At 40.8% G+C, this 19,531-nt stretch overlaps 1 protein-coding gene across 3 annotated transcripts in view; it reads right to left on the reverse strand.

Annotated features, from left to right (window-relative positions):
* prkar2aa (protein kinase, cAMP-dependent, regulatory, type II, alpha A) overlaps positions 1–19,531 on the reverse strand; it is a 324,960-nt gene that overhangs the window by 271,304 nt on the left and 34,125 nt on the right. Inside the window, exons 5-10 of one of the 3 annotated variants that reach the window (XR_009645425.1) lie at positions 19,152–19,269; positions 16,016–16,088; positions 10,986–11,095; positions 8,948–9,072; positions 2,133–5,882; positions 1,345–2,001 (exon numbers count right to left, since the gene is read on the reverse strand). Coding sequence is in view for 2 of the 3 variants with exons in the window: in XM_060835350.1 (XP_060691333.1) it covers positions 5,820–5,882; positions 8,948–9,072; positions 10,986–11,095; positions 16,016–16,088; positions 19,152–19,269 (489 nt within the window). In the remaining variant the exon portion in view is untranslated. Of the gene's footprint in view, positions 1–1,344; positions 5,883–8,947; positions 9,073–10,985; positions 11,096–16,015; positions 16,089–19,151; positions 19,270–19,531 lie in introns of those variants that run through there. The other 2 variants (XM_060835350.1, XM_060835351.1) reach the window with 2 other exon arrangements.

Here is a 19,531-nt window from a genome sequence, read left to right on the forward strand (position 1 = left end):
CACTGTTTTCAAGGAAAGCTGTATAATATAAGTCATGAAGTCATCGAATCAGACCCTTCGGTCCAACTTGTCCATGCTGACCAGACAACCTAAGCTGACCTAGTCCCATTTGCCAGCATTTGGCCCAAATCCCCCTAAACCCTTCCTATTCATATACCCATCCAGATGCCTTTTAAATGTTGCAATTGTACCAGCCTCCACCAATTCCTCTGGCAACTCATTCCATACATACATCACCGTTTGCGTGAAAAGGCTACCCCTCAAGTCCTTTTAAAATCATTCCCCGTAAACTTATGCCCTCTGATTTTGAAATGCCCCATCCCAGGAAAAAGACCTTCACTATTCACCCTATCCACCACCTCATGATTTTATAAACCTCTATAATGTCACCTCTCCACCTCCGACACTCCAAATATTCAACGTCTCCTTACCCTCCATTCCCAGCAACATCCTTGAACATCTTTCTGCACTCTCTCAACTTGAACAACATCCTTCCTATGGAGGGGTAACCAGAATCTAAGCAGTATTCCATAAGTGGCCTCACCAACATCCTGTACAGGTGCAACATGTCATCCCAACTCCTTGACTCAATATTCTGACTGAAGAAGGCAAGTGTGCCAAAGGCCTTCTTCACTATCCTGTCTCCCCAGAACTCCACTTCCTAGAAAGAGTGCACCTGCAATCCTAAACATCCTTGTTTAGCAACACTCCCCAGAGCCTGACCATTAAGTGTATAAACCCTGCCCTGGTTTGCCTTTCCAAAATGCAGCACTTCACAGTTATCTAAATTAAACTCCATCTGCCACTCCTTAGCCCACTGGGCGATCTGATCAAGGTTTTGTTGTACACTGAGAAAACCTAATGCACTGTCCACTACAACACAAATTCTGGTGTTGTCTGCAAACGTACTAACCATACTTCCTATATTCACACCTAAATCATTTATTTTGACTTGTGCATGAAATATTCAACCTAGACAAAAATATATAGCCTTGTCTTTCTTATGAGTTTTTTGCCTTAGACATACCTAATATTGACGAGAATTAGCACTCTTGATTTCTCTACATGGTCTTCTCCCTTTTTACCAAGACAGCTGATACTTGTGGTGTCAGGGAGCATTTATATCAATTACTTACATTAAACATTGGCATATCTTTGGCACTTGTGGGATTTTACCAAATTTTCACTAATGCAGGAGGTCCAGAAGCACATATCCACTGGGGAAAGATTGTGGTATCCTTCAAACAAACAAATTGAAACACCTCCATTGTTAGAGTTTCTGCAATTTATTTTGAAGATTTTAAAACCTGACAATAGCTATTCAAAAAACAGATTAGATGCTTTGAAACCAGGTTTATTTGAGTGTGAAGAAAATTCAACAGATAAAAGATTTATTCATTCACTATCGATAATATTGATTTTATCAACAAAGTAATCCAGTAAATCTGCACTTACTGTTAAAACAGATAATTCCAGAAAGGCCTTCGGATCATATTGGTTACTTGTGTTACAACAGACTAGTAAAAATAATAATATGACTTCTCACATTGTCTCAATCACAAAACATTAAAAATGGTAAACCTTGAGCCACAGCTCCACACAAAAAAATATTAATAGGTACAAAGTCAGTTAAAAGTAATTGCATTCACACATCACCTTTTCACAACCCACTGACATTCCAAGTACCTCTGAAGTGTGGTCAATGTTGTAATGCAGATCAAGTTCTCTAAACAGCAATGAGATACATGACCAAATGATCCATTTTAATGGTGGCTGTTCTGGGATAACTATGGACCAGGACATTAGATAGAACTCGCAAACACTTATTCAAAAAAGTGTCACTGGAATCTTGGTGTACTCCTGAGAATGCAGATAGGGGTTCAGTTTATGCCATGCCTGAATGATGACCCTTTAAGAGTGCAGCACTCCAAAGTACGGAGACTCCTGGCGGAGATGCAATCACATCCTCCCATGCTAGTATTGGTGCTGTTTAGTAAACACCTATATAGAACATAGAACATAGAAGGATACAGCGCAGTACAGGCCCTTCGGCCCTCGATGTTGCGCTGACCGAATCCTACCTAACCTATACTAGCCCAATAACTTCCAAATGCCTATCCAATGCTAAATACCTATGTGGACCATTTACACAAGCTGCAGTCTGCTAGAAAGGATATTTAACCATTAATGTTTAATTTAGGCAGCAGAGATGAAAGGGAGAGCTTAACCCACTGCAAAACAGTTCTACATACGTTTTTCATCACCATGTGTTCATCAACGTTACTTCCTGGTGGATGGACACAGCTTTGAAATTCACCAGTTAAACTGGAAACCACTTTCAGGCAAGTGGCAGTAGCTAGCTCGTCAAATATATATCTCTGGGTGGAAGTCCACTGGTCACAGATTGTGCTGGGGGTCTATGTGCAAAACTCCAGAATAAGGGGAAGAGATGGTGGCCAGACAATTCCCTCCTCTGCAAAGAAGAGAGTAACACCACCACATTCATCAGATGGCTGTAAACAGCTAGAAATCTGCACATGAGATTAGAGGCAATTTTGAGGTATTGTTAGCAAGATCCAACAGGTAGTATCAAACCTGCACTGCCTCTTCAAACAACATCTGCACAAGCGTTGCAGGCACAAAGAATCCCTACAGTTGCTGAGTTGCTTGCATTGACAAGTGCATTTTTTTCCTTTGAAAACAGAAATTGCAAATATTCACACGTGGTTTTACAGGAATGGTCCTTTCCAAGGCCATTGCTAATTCATGGAAACAAATTTAATATTTGGTTTCCATGAAAACGAATGGAGAAAAACAGAGAAGCTGATCTCGAAACGTCACTGAGAAGCCTGGGAATCCCACTGATTGAAGTTGGGTTTCTTTAATCAGTGGCCCAGCTCATCCAAAGATGGTTTCATTTTTCTTTCCTCGTTTCTTCCAATCGTTCGAGTCAGCCTCTAATATTAATAGCTTCAAGCTAATTATCACAATTTGTTCTCAACAATGAGAACCTATACTCATTTATTATGTCAGATCCAATCCAGAAATGTTGTTTTCATTTAAGCAAAGCATAGGACATTTATAATTGTAAAGTACTTAAGGCAGAAGGCACAGATTTAATAACTGCAATCATTTCATAAATATTGCATTCAAGAGTCATGGCTTCAAATGGTTTCATTAGTTCATTTGAATAAAGTGAATGAAATCTTGGAGCAGACAGCATTTGAGCCATGTGCTACAGGGCCTGTAATTCTCAAAAGGACTGCGGCACTGGTTTTTGAAACATAAAACATTCAGGATTCAGCAGATCAAGTAACAGCAACCCTGCAGTAAAACATGACAAGCTTCATCAGAAAGACACAATATTGCTGAATTAAGGCCAGAACAGAGGCTGTAAACCTATATCGCACATCCAGTGCAAGCTTCTTCCTTATAGCCCTACTCAGCCCCACCTCTCCGTTTCCGATAAAAGGCAGTGAGAATTTAAACCCTGAGGCAATAACTAACCACAAGATGGCCCAGTTTCTAAATGCACTACATGATGGATAGTTGGCACACTCGGAGGGTTTCACATCTGACTTATGGTCAACACCCAATTTTGCTGGTCCCAAGACTTCGAGAAGAGGAACAAATTACATCAAAGCTCCTCAGAGTTGTGGTTGATGGCTGTGGCAGATGACAAGCCGAGGCTTTAGCTCTCAATCAGCGCGCAGTAACCACTATCGAAAAATGTGTAGAATCCATAGAATCCTGACAGTATGGAAGTAGTCAATACCAACCCTCCGAAGAGTAACCCACCTAGACCCATTCCCCGAACTTGTATTTACCCCTGACTAATGCACCTAATCTATACATCCCTGAATACAACGTGCAATTTAGCATGGCCAATTCACCTAGCCCGCACATCCTTGGATTGTGGGAGGAAACCGGAACACCTGAAGGAAACCCATGCAGACACAAGGAGAACATGTAAACCTCACAAAGGCTGTCACCAGAGGTTGGAATCAAACCCGGCTCCCTGGTGCTGTGAAGCAGCAGTGCTATCCACCGAGCCACCATGCCACCCTCATGGATGTATATGGACATTGGACGAGCAGAGAATCAACTTCAGGACGGTTTCACTCATTATTAGGATGGTATAGGTTGTTCAATTGCTTCAGAATTGCCACCATGGAACTGCCAATTCCCATTTATTGAAGCCATTATACAGTTTGTCTCCAGAAGGTCAAGAGTGCAGCATCAGTGCTTTGGGATTAAAGTTTGGTGAAACCTTCAAAAACACCACTATCAATGGAAGCCATATTCCAAGTTATTTGTGGCACCTCAATTCCACCATCTGCCAAATTTTCCATACCAGTTTACCACCATTCCTAGCCTTGTTCTGTGCCTGGCGTAATCCCTGATTAAAGATGGCAGGTATGGGGACTAAGGTGTTTTAACACAGGTATTCAAGCTGAACAACACTGGTTGATAAGTGCTGGTTTTTCTCTCCGGCCCAACTACACAATTAAAATTGAAATAATAGCTCTCGGTTTTCCCCAGCTGTTCTTAATCTAAACAGAAATTCCAGGAAATTCTCTTGACAGTCAAAGCTCCAATTTTCTGTACTGCCAGATGAACCCAGCCTTAAAATACTAAATCAAGATTCAAGGATCTTAATGTTGAGGGCAAGTATTAAACAAGGTGGATAAAATCAACAGGAAATTATAAGCATTTCCATTACTTAAAATGATAATGGTCCTCGAACTGTGGTGAGATGGTCAGTCTGAATCCATTGCTGCAACAGCAAGGTTGTTCCTGACATTCTAGGCAGTAGATCCAGAAACTAAAATGTAGAAATGCAGGTTCTAATAAGATTTAATTGGCAGGTTCACAGCATAGTCAGGTAAGGTCAGGTCTGATCAGATATTCAAAGATTAGAGGGCTGTTTGGAACAGCCATCAAAAGACACACGATAAAGATAACTGAAGCTTGTAAACTGTGTTATGAGCATCAATGCTCTCATTTTTCTAGTCTGCTAAGAATGAAACACATCTCTCAACCCTAAAATGCAACTTTCCTTCTTTTATTTCATGGGACGTTGGAATCACTGGCAAGGTCAGCAGTTGTTGCCAAGTTCTGATTGCCCTTGAAAAATGGTATTGAGCAATCTTCTTTAACCACTGCAGTCTCTGTGGCATTGTACAGCATTCCATCAAGTCTATATCTTTAACTTGTCCTTGCTATCAAAATCCGCATTCTATCAACTGCCTCGAAATCAAATATTAGCTGTGCCAAAGGAAACCCAAATCAAACCCACCCAAATTAATTTGTCTCATCCCGAAAAGGTCACACCAAGAATAAGGGTTGAACCGTTGAAGGATCACACCCAAGATAATAAAAATCTCTTCTCCCTCAGTTACTGCAATAGTTTAGCATTTTTTCTGGTTAATTGCACAGTTGTGTGCACTAGGAAGGGCTTAACAATAACATCAGTGCAAGGACAGCTGTGAGCTCGTGAGACCATAACCACAAAAAGCCACTTTTTCATTAAGTCGAAGCAGTTAATTCATAATTGCCTTCGCCCTGTGCATATCGTATTACTTATAAATTATGGCTCAAAACCAAATTTCAGGGTTTTACATAGAACCCACAGTCATTAGCTAAACATAGTTAAGGCAAGTGTAACTATAATTCTTCATAAAATGACAATGATAAATTTTCAATGCAGCAACTATTAGATAACGAAATCCCATCCCTGATTCAGCATGTTGAAAACAGTCACGGTCATCTGGTAAGCTATTTCAGATTTCCAGCACTGATCCACTTATGATCCCCTCTCACACACCAGGTAGAAGCCAATCCAGAAACTTCATGGCAACCTCAAAGCCAAGGAAACAGGCCTGAAAAAGAAATATAAAATGGGAACATGAGAAAAAAAAAGGGTCAAAAATTTATACTCCCAGAAATTTGGTCAACTTTGATCAAGACCAAATGATTCTTAAGAACCCAAATTCCTTTAGAATTGTATCAAAAAATCTATCACAGTTCTTGTGGTCTATTAATGCATTTCTCTATTTGTTGATTTTCTGGAATATTATTTCAATTGCTTCACATTGCAGAGAACACGGTTTATGCATCGGGAGCATGAAGAGACTGTAAGAGAGGCAGTGGTAATATCACTAGATTGCAATCCAGAAACTGGGGTTAATGCTCTGGGGACGTAATTCACAATATCTGGTACAACTTAAATTCAATAATAAATAAATCTGGAATGTGAAGCTAGTCTCAGGTATAGTGATTGAGAAACTATCATTGACTCAATAAAAATTCACTAATGTCCTTTCGGGAAAGAAATCTTCTTTCCTTATCTGACTGACCTATGTATGACACCACACCAACAGCAATATGCTTATTTTTAAATTGCTCATTCAAATGCCAAGCAAACCACTCAGTTCAAGGGGAAATTAGGGATGGGCAACAAATGTTGACCTTGCCAGGGATATCCACATCCATTAAAGAGTAAAGAAAAAGTATGGTCATCTCTTCATTCGTTACCTTTGCACTCAACAATTTTGGGGAAGTTTTTTTATGAATAGGATCATAAGAACCAGAAGTGGTTATTAATTTTCTCACACCTGTTCTGTCATATAATTGCATCATAGCTGGCTAAGACCTCAACTCCATTTATGTGCTGTAGTTCTGTAAAAAGTCAATACTCCTACCTACAAAAATCTGGCAATCCTGGCTGCGAAACTCCAGCTGTCCCCAAGCACCATCATCTTTTTTAAAAACAGAGAATCGTTCCAAATTTTGAGCTGTGTGTAAGATAAAGTGCTTTTGGACTTCCCTCCTGAAAGGCCAGGGATTAATTTTGAGATTGGTTGAAATGCTGTGATAAAGAGCATGCATATGTGAAGGCGAACCTGACATCATTGTAAGGCAACTGAAAGCAGCAGTCTCAAAGACAATGCTGCCTGAACTTGAGAGAGTGATGGTAGTAGGATCATGAGTTCTTTGAAGGGCAGCTGCAACACTGAAACCTGAACAGCGGCAACGTCCAAGCAACTATCCTAAATGGCTCAGAACCTGGACAAGGTGGCAGCAAGAGGGAGGCAGCATGTGGAGAGGAAATAGGTGCAGCAACCTTGGCACTTGGGATAGTTTCTTGGCTCCAGGAAAGGCACCTCCCTGCGCAGCATGAAGACCCACTCTGCAGAAGCAAGGAAGCTCTACTTGGTCAGTGGTGTACATGTAGACTCTTCACAGCATGGTGACATTAGTGACACAGGTCACAGGTGCCCTTGCACAGGGACCATTTTGATATCACGGTAATCTCGTCACTTAAGATCATATCCTTTTCAAAGAATAATTATTATTTTTAATGATGATACTAGCTGATAGTAATAATACTGGACCAATCAGATCTGACTGAGCCATGGTTACTGGGCCAAAGGTTTCAATTTTCTATTCTGTTTACCATGGTGGTCACAGGCTGAACACATTCACAAGAGGCTGACAATGTACTTTTAACAAAAGACACAGAAGTACATCAAATTAGACAAAAAAATACATATTGCTGGAAACATGATTTATTGAAAACTGTTTCATTAGAAATACCAGAAGAAAGATTTGACCGTTCTAACTTAAATTCAACATTATATACTTTAATGTCAGTAAAGGGTCACCCCCACCTCCATGCTAACGCTCCTGACTCAATTAGCATGCTTCCTTTTGGGAATGTTCTGTGTATTTACTCAGTGCCAACTCTCTTGAATTAAATGTCCCTTCTTGAGACTTGGAAGTGAGCTGTTCACTCAGCTGAAGATGGACTCCTTCAATTTGTATCTTCACCAACCATGTACGACACCTTCATAGTATTCTGCTTCTAAGGTGAATTCCTATGCAACTCAGGACTCCGTCTACTCTGTTTTGAAGGCTGCAAAACTAACAAACCTTTACAGTTATATACCTTTTTTTCTCTGAATATGCCAGAGTATGGGTCTCTTTCTCTCCCTGGATTATAAAACTCAAGTCAGCAAACACATTTGTGATCACCTTCTTGATGTCATTTTGCTAAGATCGATGATTTCTTGGAAATGCTATCTTCAACTCACTGCGCAAAATTACTTTGACATTTTTCTTTAAAAAAGTAAGATCAGAACAACATAGAACTGAAAACCAAAATCCATTTTACCTCCATCTTAGAATCTGGGCTTCATAATAACAGTTATAATATGAGCCTTTGTTGCAATACATAACGTCAGGCTTCAAATCAGGTGCTTTCAGATCTGGGTTAGTGATGGTTTTCACTGACTCTTGATGGCATGACTGTCTCCCTGACTGCATGTCCTTCAAAATTCAGAAGTGGCCACACTCAACATTTACCGAAGGCACAGATCAGCTCAAGAACTGAAACATCCCAGACGGAAGAATAATCTAGTGTCCAAGTATTTTGTAGGGCCATGAGCAGAGCTATTTTATCAAATAAACCCCCCAAAAAATAACAGATTTTCCCCACTCTTCACTTCCTGGTTGAAGGGTACACACTTCACCCAAATGGTCATATTTCAGCCAGGAGCCTTGATGGTCACCATTAAGTTTTTTTCCCCTGTTGGGAGTGGAGGGAATTTAAAACAAGAGTAATACAAGTTCAACTGACAAGCAGATGAGGATTTTGAGAACAGAAATAATCTCACCCAGTACTGCAGGTACCAACGCAGAACAAATGACCTGGGATAATCTTGTCTGGAATGTACACTAATGAACTGTAACCAATTAAATATCCATAAAATGATTCCTAAGCTTTTAACAACCAGAACACAATTCAACATTTGCAAACACTGTTGTAAAAGCTGTTAAGCAGGACATATATTCCCCAGTGCTTATGCTGCACATTTCCCTTCATAGCTCTACCACAGAGAACCATGTTAACTCAGTTGAAACGATCATGACTACTATCACTTACCGCATTGGCAGGGAACGCTCGAATCATGACAGCATTGAAGCCTTTGTAGAGTGAACCAATACCTTCCTCCTTGATCAGTTCTCGAAGAACATCTCGGAACCCATTAGGATACTTTCCTTCAGGAGCTAAGAGTTAAGGGATGTAAGAAAATTGATTACTTATTGGAATTACATTGATCTGTTTCCTTGCTCTGAATGCATTTCTTCCAACTGATTTATAATACCATAAGATGTAGGGGCAGAAGTAAGCCATTTGAACTATCAAGTCTACTCCACTATTCAATTAATCATGGCTGAGCTGATAATCCTCAACTCCCACTTTCCTGCCTTTGCCCATATCCCTTGATTCCCTTACTGGATAACAAATCTCTCTATCTCAGCCCTACATAGACTTAACAACTGAGCATCTACCACACCATGTGGTAAATAATTCCACAGATTCACTGCTACAGAAAAGAAATTCCTCCTCATCTGGGTCTTAAATAGGCAACTTCTTATTCTAAGATTATGCCCTTTGGTCTTAGACTTTCCCAAGGGGAAACAACCTATTCCTACTTGTCAAGTTTCCTAAGAATTTAAATGTTTCAGTAAGGTTGCCTCTTATTCTTTTAGATTCCCAAAGTACAGGCCCAACTGACTTGAGTTCTCCTCATAAGACAGTCCCTCCAATCAACAAGTGGACCTTTTCTGGTTTGTCGCCAATAACCCCCCGCCGCCCCATTTATCTCTCCACCCCTGAGGGTCCCAGCCTCATTTCCGATAAAGGGGTTTTGCCTAAAACGTCGATGCTCCTGCTCCTTGGATGCTGCCTGACCTGCTGTGCTTTTCCAGCACCACATTGTCAACTCTAATCTCCAGCAGCTGCAGTCCTTACTTTTGCCCCATCTCCAATAACAGCACATCTTTCCTTAGGTAAGAGGCTCAAAACAGTTCACTGTATACTGTGGCCTGCCTATTGCCTTGTATAGTTTTGGCAAACACATCCTATTTTTATATTCCATTCCCTTTGAAAACAAAGGCCAAAATTCCATTGAGTTCCTGATTACCTGCTGAACTTGGATGCTAGGTTTTTGGGATACATGCACAAGGATCTCCAAAATCCTTTTGCATTGCAGCTTTCTGCAGTCTTTCCTCATTTAAATAACCTTCAGTCAGTTCAGCTTACATTTGTGTTCTTGCTTCACACAAGTTTTCCAGCACCTTAGCTCACCCTTTCAACATATGTTTCTCATCCATGCTGGACACCACTAAACAGCACAAAAGCACCTAATGACTTTTGTTATTTCTCGTATTTAGTCCAACCTGAAAATCATGCACAGTTTAAAGGGTTTCAATAAGGCTCCCTGCAATGGGTCATTCCATTTGTTTGAATCCAGACAATGACTGGCATGATGCAACCACATTGCTAAGTGCAATTCTGTCCTGAGGTCACAAACACACGTGGACAGGTTTCAATAGACATCACAGCATTAATGACAAGGAGTGAGACCCATGGTTATTTCTCATGCCAGCCCTGGCCTAAAACCCTCGAGGTAAATATTGCCAACTGGTCAGAGATAAGCATGGTCACAGCACAGCAAACTACAGAATCTGGTCCATATGCTCCGTGCTTCTGTCGACTGCAGTTCGAGACACCAGACCAGATCGCACACCCAAGCCAAGTTATAAACCCATAAGACACAGCAGAAGTAGGCCATTCACCCCAGCAAGACAGCTCCACCCTTCAATGAGACCCTCACTGTCACTTTCTTGCCTTTTCCCTCTCACTTTGATTCCCTTCATGATTAAAAATCTCAGTCTCTTCCACAATGGGAAACAATCTTTCTGCATCTACCCTGTCAGGTGTCCCAATAATTTTCTATGATTCAATATGGTCACCTCTCACTGCTTTTAAGTTCCAATGAGTGCAGTCCCGATCTAGTCAACCTCTCCTCATAAGTCAGTCCCTCCATACCCCCTCTATCAGCCAAATGGACCTTCTCTAGACTGCCTCTAGTCATTGGAGAGACCCGAAAGGACTTTCAGAAGAATCAACTAACCCGTTTGGAATCTGGATTTCAGCACATCTGGAGGAATTGCAACTGCCCAGTTGAAGATTCCAGCCATTCCACCAGCAAACAGGATTCGGGGTACACTCAGATCAGCAACACTGCAACAAAGTGGGGGGAGAAAAGCCATTTATGGAACTAAATTCCTGAAATATTTTGCTGCCTCAGCTCTATTGCCAATTCTTACATTTTGGTGTCATCAACTGTTCAAGGGATATCGCTCTTGCCACAAGATTCTAGATTCAAGTCCAGCGCATGGACTTGAGCCCAAAAGTCAAGGCTGACACTCAGGTCCAGAATTCAGTGAGTGTTACACTGCTGGAAAGACCATCAAGCTAAACCAAAGTCCCATATCCCATCCCAGTGAATGGAAGCTTTGGAGAGGAGGGGGAAATTATTTCTGTTGGCCCAGGCATGACATCTCTCAAATCAGCACCGTGAAAATTAATTATCTGGTCATTAGTCTGTTTTCTTCTGTGTAAGCATGTTTTACATAATTTGCCTGCTGAATTACAACCATAACTGCAATTTAAAGTACTTCATTGCCTGTAAAGAACACTAAAATATCTGTGGTCCTTCAAACATGCTGCATAGAAGCAATACACAGGAGGGAAATGGCCACCGGGTCACAGGCTTCTGTTTATCTTAATCCATAACCATAACATGGGCCCAAGAGCCTTCTCTGTCCTGGATCATTTTGATCATTTGTTGCTAAATATCTGACAGCAGTACATGTGGGTCACCTTGGACTCCCTTTCAAGGAATACAATTAAAACCCCATGACTGTCAACACAAACATTGCCAAAACAAACTCCTTCATGATTAAAAAATCTGTCTGTCTATCGCAGTCTCTTCCACAATGGGAAACAATCTTTCTTTATCTTGTCAAGTACAAGAGAGACTATCCTTTCATTTATCTTCCTTTTCTAAAACGCAGAAAAGAGAGAAAAAAAAGCTTAATATTGCACTTTTTCCAAAAGGGTCTGGTGAAAATGAGGACCTTGAGAATTATTATTAAATAAGAAATGGTTCTGGATAGACCAATGATAAAGTCAAATCCCCTGGACCTGATGCCTTGCATCAGAGGGTTACATAACCACAGAATTTGTAAATGCAATTGATTTTAATCTTCCAGACTCCCTAGATCCTATAATAGTGCTCTATGGTTTCAAAGTTAGAAAAGTAATGCCTATATTCAAGAAGGGAAAGCAAGAAATTAGAAAATTATCAACATGCCAACCCAATAGCAATAGTGAGATAATCTTTGTGGACCGAAATGCAAAAAGCAGTTCAGAGAACCGTAATGTGATAAGGCAGAGTCAATACAGATGTGTGATGGGGAAATAATTCTTGACCAATCTACTCAAGTGTAACAGCTCGGATAGATTAAAGGGGGAAAACCTGTGTATATCTAGTATCTGGATTTGCATAAAGAAATGTTCAGCAACTTGCCACACAAGAGGTGTCAGAATTACATCTCATGGGATTGGCACAGATTAAAGATTGCTCAACAGACTGAAAACAGAAGGATTCATAGATCACTTGCAAGTTGGTGGGCTGTAACAAGCAAAGTGCAGAAAGCATCAGTGCTAAACACACAGGTATTACAAATCTGCATTAATAACTTCGGTGGTGAAGAGATCATATGTAACGTATCCAAGTCTGCTGATGATAACAAGTTAAATAGAAAAATAAGCTCTGGGGACAGAGACTCAAAAGGGAAAGAGACAGGTTATGTGAAGCAAGAATCAGATGCAATGGAAGAAGCAAGAATTTATCTATTTTCCCTTCCAAAGTGGAACATTTTTCAAATGATAAGAAATTGGGAATGTTGTTCAGAGGGACTTAAGTGTCCTTAATGCATGAATCACTCAAAGACTCCAGGTAGAGATGCTCACCAAGAGGAAAAAATGATATGCTAGCTTCTCTTCCAAAAGGGACTGAAGGATAAGTTTGCACTTGCACTGAAAACAACAAATGCTGCAGATCATAGCCAGTCAGACAGCATCCATAGAGAGACAGCAAGCTAACATTTTGAGTCTACATGATTTTTCATCAGACTGGAATTTGTATATGGACTTGGTGGGACTTCAACTTGAGTGCCATTTTGGTCCCCTGACATTGGTAAAGTTAAAGTTACCTTGGAGAGAGTTCAAGGAAAGTTTCATATCAATGCTTTCTGAGAGGTGAGGATGGTCTTGTGCAGATAAACAGAGGAGATAGAACAACATTTTCTGAAATTCAGAAGAACACTTGCACAGAAGTACATAACAGTTTAAAAGCCTTGATCAGATAAATGGGGAGAATATTTCCCTTAGCTGGGGAATCCAGAACCAGGAATCAGACTCTGAATAAAGGACTGGTCAATTAGCACCGAGTTGACAAGAAACTCCTTTACGAAGAGCACTGTGGACCTTTGGAATTTTCTACACCAAGGACGTGAGGTGACTCAGTCCAGGTAGAGGATGATGGTTTTTAAATGCTCAGGGAATTAAGGCAAAAATGAATAGTGAAGAATGATGGAGTTGAAGTAGAACAGCCATTTCAACAAGGAGATGCTGGTGTAGTGATAATGTCAGCAGTTTAGCAATCCAGATGTGCAGGCTAATGCCCTTGGGACTGAGGTTCAAATCCCAGCACAGCAACTGACAGCATTTAAATTCCAACAAAGAAATCTGGAATATAAAGCCAGACCCAGTAATGGTGATTGTGAAATCATCATCAATTACCAGAAAAATCCCATCTGGGTCACCAGCATCCTTCAGTACCACTGGACGGGTGGAGATGTGACTCCAAACCGACTAATATGGTTAAATGTTAACTGACCTTAAGTGGCCAAGAAAGTCACACAGTTCAAGGGCAATCAGGAATGGCAGCAAATGCTAACTATGACTGTGATACCCACATCCCACGACACATTAAAAAAAAATTAAGCTGACTGAATAGCTTGAAGCAGATACTCCTGCTCCTATTGCTTATGCTTCAAGACTTCAGGATATTCAAAATGTCATACAACCAAAGGGCTACTTTCTGAAGTGTACTCATCATTCTAACATTGGAAAAAGACAAATGCGACAATGCAATAATTGCAGGATACCCTAAACTCCACTGCAATAGACCTGCAGAGATCAGTCACTCCTCACTTGGAGGAGATTTGGAAATGGACAGGTATTACAATGATTAACATGCCTCTTGGAGATCCAAGATGGCAGCGACTCAGCAAGTCTGAGTCTACAGAGCCCTTCCCAAAACCTGGGAAAAGTGGGTTTCCTGCCCCCACCACACTTGCCAAACCACCCAAAAAATTTCTTTAATCTTAATTAGCTGCTGAATATTATATTTAAATAGTCTAATACTGAGTGGATAGTGAGTAAACCAAAGGGACCCCGCAGCTCTCAGAAAACAAAGACCCCTCCCCCACCCTCCTCTCCTCCGGCTGCAGCTGATGTAAAAACAGGCCTTATAGAGATGATTGCTAGATTGGAATCGACACTCGTCAATTTCATCGCAGAATCCCGACAGAGATGGAATGCATTCGAAGAAAAGCTGCAGAAACAGAATCAAGCTATCGGAGAATTACAGGGCCGAGTGGAGGGGGCGGAACTAAAGGCCACGACCTCCGAGGCTGCAGCTCAAACAGCTGCAGAACAGGTGAGAGCTCTGGAGCAGAGAGTCAGGGCCTTTGAAATCTACATGGATGATATTGACAACAGAAATCAGAGAAAGAATATTCGGTTGCTGGGCCTTCAAGAACAAGAAGGGAAAGGACAGTTAGCAGCATTTCTGGAGCGATGGCTGCCCCAGCTTTTAAACCTGGGGGCTGAAACTGATCGGGTAAGGGTGGAGTGGGCCTACCGGGTCGCAGCACGCGGATCTGGCCCAAACCGGCGCCCACGCCCGGTCCTGTTCCGGCTGCAGAGTTATAGGGAGAGGCAGACACTCCTGGATGCCTCCAGAAAGCTTGGAAAGGATCCTAAAGCTATGATTCATGAAGGATCCAAGATTATGTTATTTCAGGACTTCTCCCCGGCTTTGGCACGAAGAAGGAAGGCGTTTGATGAGGTGAAGAAATGTTTAAGGGACTTAGATATTCAATACACCTTACGCTACCCAGCGACGTTATGCTTTACCCACGAAGGATCCGAGTATAATTTTAGATCATCGGAAGAGGCCAAGAAACTTTTAGACTCGGTTAAATAAATCGTAAGAGACAATTTATGTTGGCTTGCCTCTCCCACACTCTGTGGGGAGAAATGGACACTTTATTCTACTTTACTTTTGCCTCTGGGAGCGGGATTGTCTTCCTTGCTATGTTATTATACTTAACTGTAATCTGTTGGAGTTGTAATTTTATAGTTATGTGTGATTGTACGTGGCATTGATGCTAGCAGATATACTCAGGTATGGGTGGGGAGGGGTGGGGGTGCGGCGCTCACTGTTAACTCTAGCTCGGTATAATATCTAAATCCTATTAAGGAGCGCCCGGGTTGAGGGTGGGACACTGTTTGGGAGAGGATATGGTAGAACGTTGGAAAGGTAGTAAGGCCCCCTGAGAACAAGGGGGAAGATCTCCATTCAAACATGTTTAATTTTTTTTTTGTTCTTATTGTTTGGAAATAACTTCCTTTTTATCATACTGTTATGAGTGTATTAGAGAACATTTTCTCTTATTTGAAGGATGTAAGCGACTCAACTATACACTCTGGATGATTGTGGATTAGTTGAATTTTGATGATTATATATTTAAGATCTATTTTTATATTAATGTTTGTGCTTGAAAATTCTGCTTATTTTTGTAAATTTGTCAAAATGTTAAATTCCCAATAAAAATATCTATAAAAAAAAACATGCCTCTTCTTTGTCTGTTCTTCAGGAACATTAAGAACATGAATTTTACACATCTGTCTCCACACAAGGATGGACGGAAAGTGAGAATATTCCAAATTGCTTTCCTCAAGGTAGGACTGTTACACACAATTCAATCTGGCTTTCAATGGACACAATATTATGGAAATACTGACCTCTGTCCCTCTGGAGTAAGTGTATGTTTCAGCCATTCATAGGTCATGAAGTACATTCCACTGGCAGGGACATCTAATTAAACAGGAAAAAAAATTATACAGCTCAAACAGGAAGACAAAGATTCACCACATTTCAACAATCCTTCATGTTTTTATCTAGCAATTTCCATCTTGTACATCAACATCTGAATTGATAATGTAATCATTCCTTCCAAAAGTCTTCCTTTATGCTTTGCTAAGAGCTAAACATTCCAGCTGCACACCAAGTTTTTCCTTCTTATCTTTTTAGAGTGTTGAAATAAAGATTAGCAGAAGGCTCAGGCTCAGACAGCAATGACCTTAGTCATATTGATAAAGAGAAAAAGATAAGATAATGAAAAGCAGAGAGAGAAGGTGAAGGACTCAGACCACTCTAAAATGATTTATTCTTGAGTCTTTCAAATTGTAAAACTCTTTGGCACTCTTCCTGGATTTATACAGATTAACTGAAATGCTCCAAGCCAAGGACTACTTTGAAAAGCAGGGTGCTGCTCCTTTCAAACTCAAGTTCATCCGTCAGAGTACTGCTCCCCAGAGGAAGAAAGAGCACCATCACTGACACAGCACTAAGTTTCTGTTCATCTCTTGGACTTTAAGCGATGGTTAAAACTATAAATTACGGAACAAGTTCATTGAAAAAAATTACAGTGGACACAAAAATAGATACAAAGGTAAAGCGAGAAAACTGGTCAAGTTGCATTTGAGGAGAGAACCAGTCAATCTGTTCCTTTGTTCTTCATGTCCCTTTCCACTGGCTTAAAATGTTGATATTCTATTTGTCGGCCATCCTGATGAAAAGTCATTGAACTGAAACATTCATTGTTTCTCTTCGTACATGCTACCCCATTTATTGAGTTATTCCAGCTTTTCATGTTTTCACTAAAGCAGATCAAACCTTTAGCTACACTGTGGTGCAATTTTCCCCTAAATCTTTAAGAATAGACATTATAGCATCCATGATGCAACTTAAATGCAAGCTTTCATTTGTTCTCCGGGTCACATTTACTTGGCCTCAGAAGAACTGCTAGATTGGGAGCACATCTCTCAAACTCTGCTTCGGATACTCTTTAGACTTTCAGATGAGGCAGGAAACCAAAGGATACAGCAACCACATCATACAACTACCACTCAGTGAGATTACAAAGGCAATAAAATCTGCACTTCTTAGAACACACCTCCAAGATAACAATCAAGTGACCAGCTTAAATAATAATTATTTAAGTAGCCAACAGGAAAAATGAACAGATGAAAATTTCAAGATCTTCTAGCTCAACCAGGAGCTGCGAGTGTTAAACTCATTCTTAGCCAGACATAAAATCTCATTAAACTCTTCACAATCATGAACAAAATGGTAGTTAATGGCTTCCTGAATCAATAAGGATAGTTTGTCCTGCAGCCTCTTGGTGCTGTTGAATAATCACTGACTTCTGTAATAAACTAAAGCAGAAGAAACAAGCCAACTTTAGAGATCATTAAATAAATATTTTACATTTCTTTGTCATCCACAGAGACACAAAACTAGTCATGTCATATACCATACCATCCTTCATCAAGTTATAACTTGATTCATCCCACCTTGTCTCTATCATTTTTGAACCTTGAATTGTCTTGCACTACAAGCATTTGCAGATTACCAACAGCAAAATCACTGAAGGAAGGGTGGGCACAGATGCACTCTGGCTCGGGGATATCAGCTTCCATGAGTGCCTCAGTACAGGTCGACCAGAAGATTTAGGACAGAAGGAGGTCATTCAAGCCACGGAGTTCATTCTAACATTTCATGAGATTAGACCTGATAATCCTGAGCTCAACCTCTGCCTTTCTCCATAACCCATGATTCCCTTATTGATTAAAATTTGTTATCTCAGCCTTAAATGTATTGAATTACTCAACAGACCTCTGTGGTTAAGAATTCCACAGATAAACTACTTTTTCAGAGAGAAAATTCCTCCTCATCTCTGTTTTAAATAGGTGACCTTTATTTTGAGATTATGCTTGCTCATCCCAGACTCTTTAACAAAGGAAAGTAATCTTTCCATATCTACCCTGTCATATTCTCTAAAAATCTAAATGTTTCAATAATTCAGCTTTCATTCTTCTATATTCCCAAAAGTACAGGCCCAATTGACTCAACCTCTCTGCATAAGACGGTCCCTCATTCCCTAGTAAACATTCTCTGGACTTAGTCCAATACCAGGATATCTTTCCTTAGGGAAGTTCAAAACTGTTCACAGTATTCTGGCTGAGGTCTGACCTTGTATAGTTTTAGCAAACCCACCCTACTTTTATACTCCACTCTCTTGAAATAAAGGCCAACATTCCATTTGCCTTCCTTTCTGCTGAGCTTGGATACCAGCATTTTGTGATCCATACCCAAGGATTCCCAAATCCCACTGTTCTGTAGCTGTCTGCAGTCACTCCCCATTTGAACAAAACCAATGAAGTTGGTTCAGTCATGAAGAGCATAGGTGCCACAGCAGGACTGCATCAGGCGGTGAAGGAACCAAATAACCTGAGGGGGCAACCTAGATGACTTCCTACACCAACATACTCAAAACTCCTTCCAAACAGTTTTGTTACACTTCAAAAGACCAAGGAAGAAATAGGAAAACCTTCATCATAGAGTCATAGAGACGTACAGTACGGAAACAGATTCTTCGGTCCAACCTGTCCACGGCGACCAGATATCCCAACCCAATCTAGTCCCACCTGCCAGCACCCAGCCCATATCCCTCCAAACCCTTCCTATTCATATACCCATCCAGATGCCTTTTAAATGTTGCAATTGTACCAGCCTGCACCACATCCTCTGGCAGCTCATTCCATACATGTACCACCCACTGCGTACAAAAGTTGCCCCTTAGGTCTCTTTTATATCTTTCCCCTCTCACTCTAAACCTATGCCCTCTAGTTCTAGACTCCCCCACCCCAGGGAAAAGACTTTGCCGATTTATCCTATCCATGCCCCTCATAATTTTGTAAACCTCTATAAGGTCGCCCCTCAGCCTCCGACGTTCCAGAGAAAACAGCTCCAGCCTGTTCAGCCTCTCCTATAGCTCATTTATACAGAAATAGAATCAATGTTCAGTTTGTATACCTCTCATGAGGGTGAGAACAGTCCCCTTGTAGATGCCCCGAATGCCAGATGCTTTGTAGATCTGTTTCGCACAATCCAAAGGACCAGCATACTTCTTTTCTCCAGTAGCTGCCTGAATCTGAAAATAAAAATTGGACAACCAGTTATATAGGCAAGCTAGTTAAAAAAAGCGAAACATTTAACCCCAAGAAAAATAGACAGCGGGACAGAAGGACCTCAAGGTATTAACTCTCCATGTTGAGTTCTTGTAAAAATAAGAGGTGGAGATTAATTGACCAATTATTTGGGTACTTGGTTCATAATGTTTCTCAGGCTCCCTACATGACTTGAGATGCTGGACATTAACTATACTGATCAGATTGCTCCACACTTGACTGCTG

Source organism: Hemiscyllium ocellatum, chromosome 14, assembly GCF_020745735.1.
Source record: "Hemiscyllium ocellatum isolate sHemOce1 chromosome 14, sHemOce1.pat.X.cur, whole genome shotgun sequence".
Classification (NCBI taxonomy): domain Eukaryota; kingdom Metazoa; phylum Chordata; class Chondrichthyes; order Orectolobiformes; family Hemiscylliidae; genus Hemiscyllium; species Hemiscyllium ocellatum.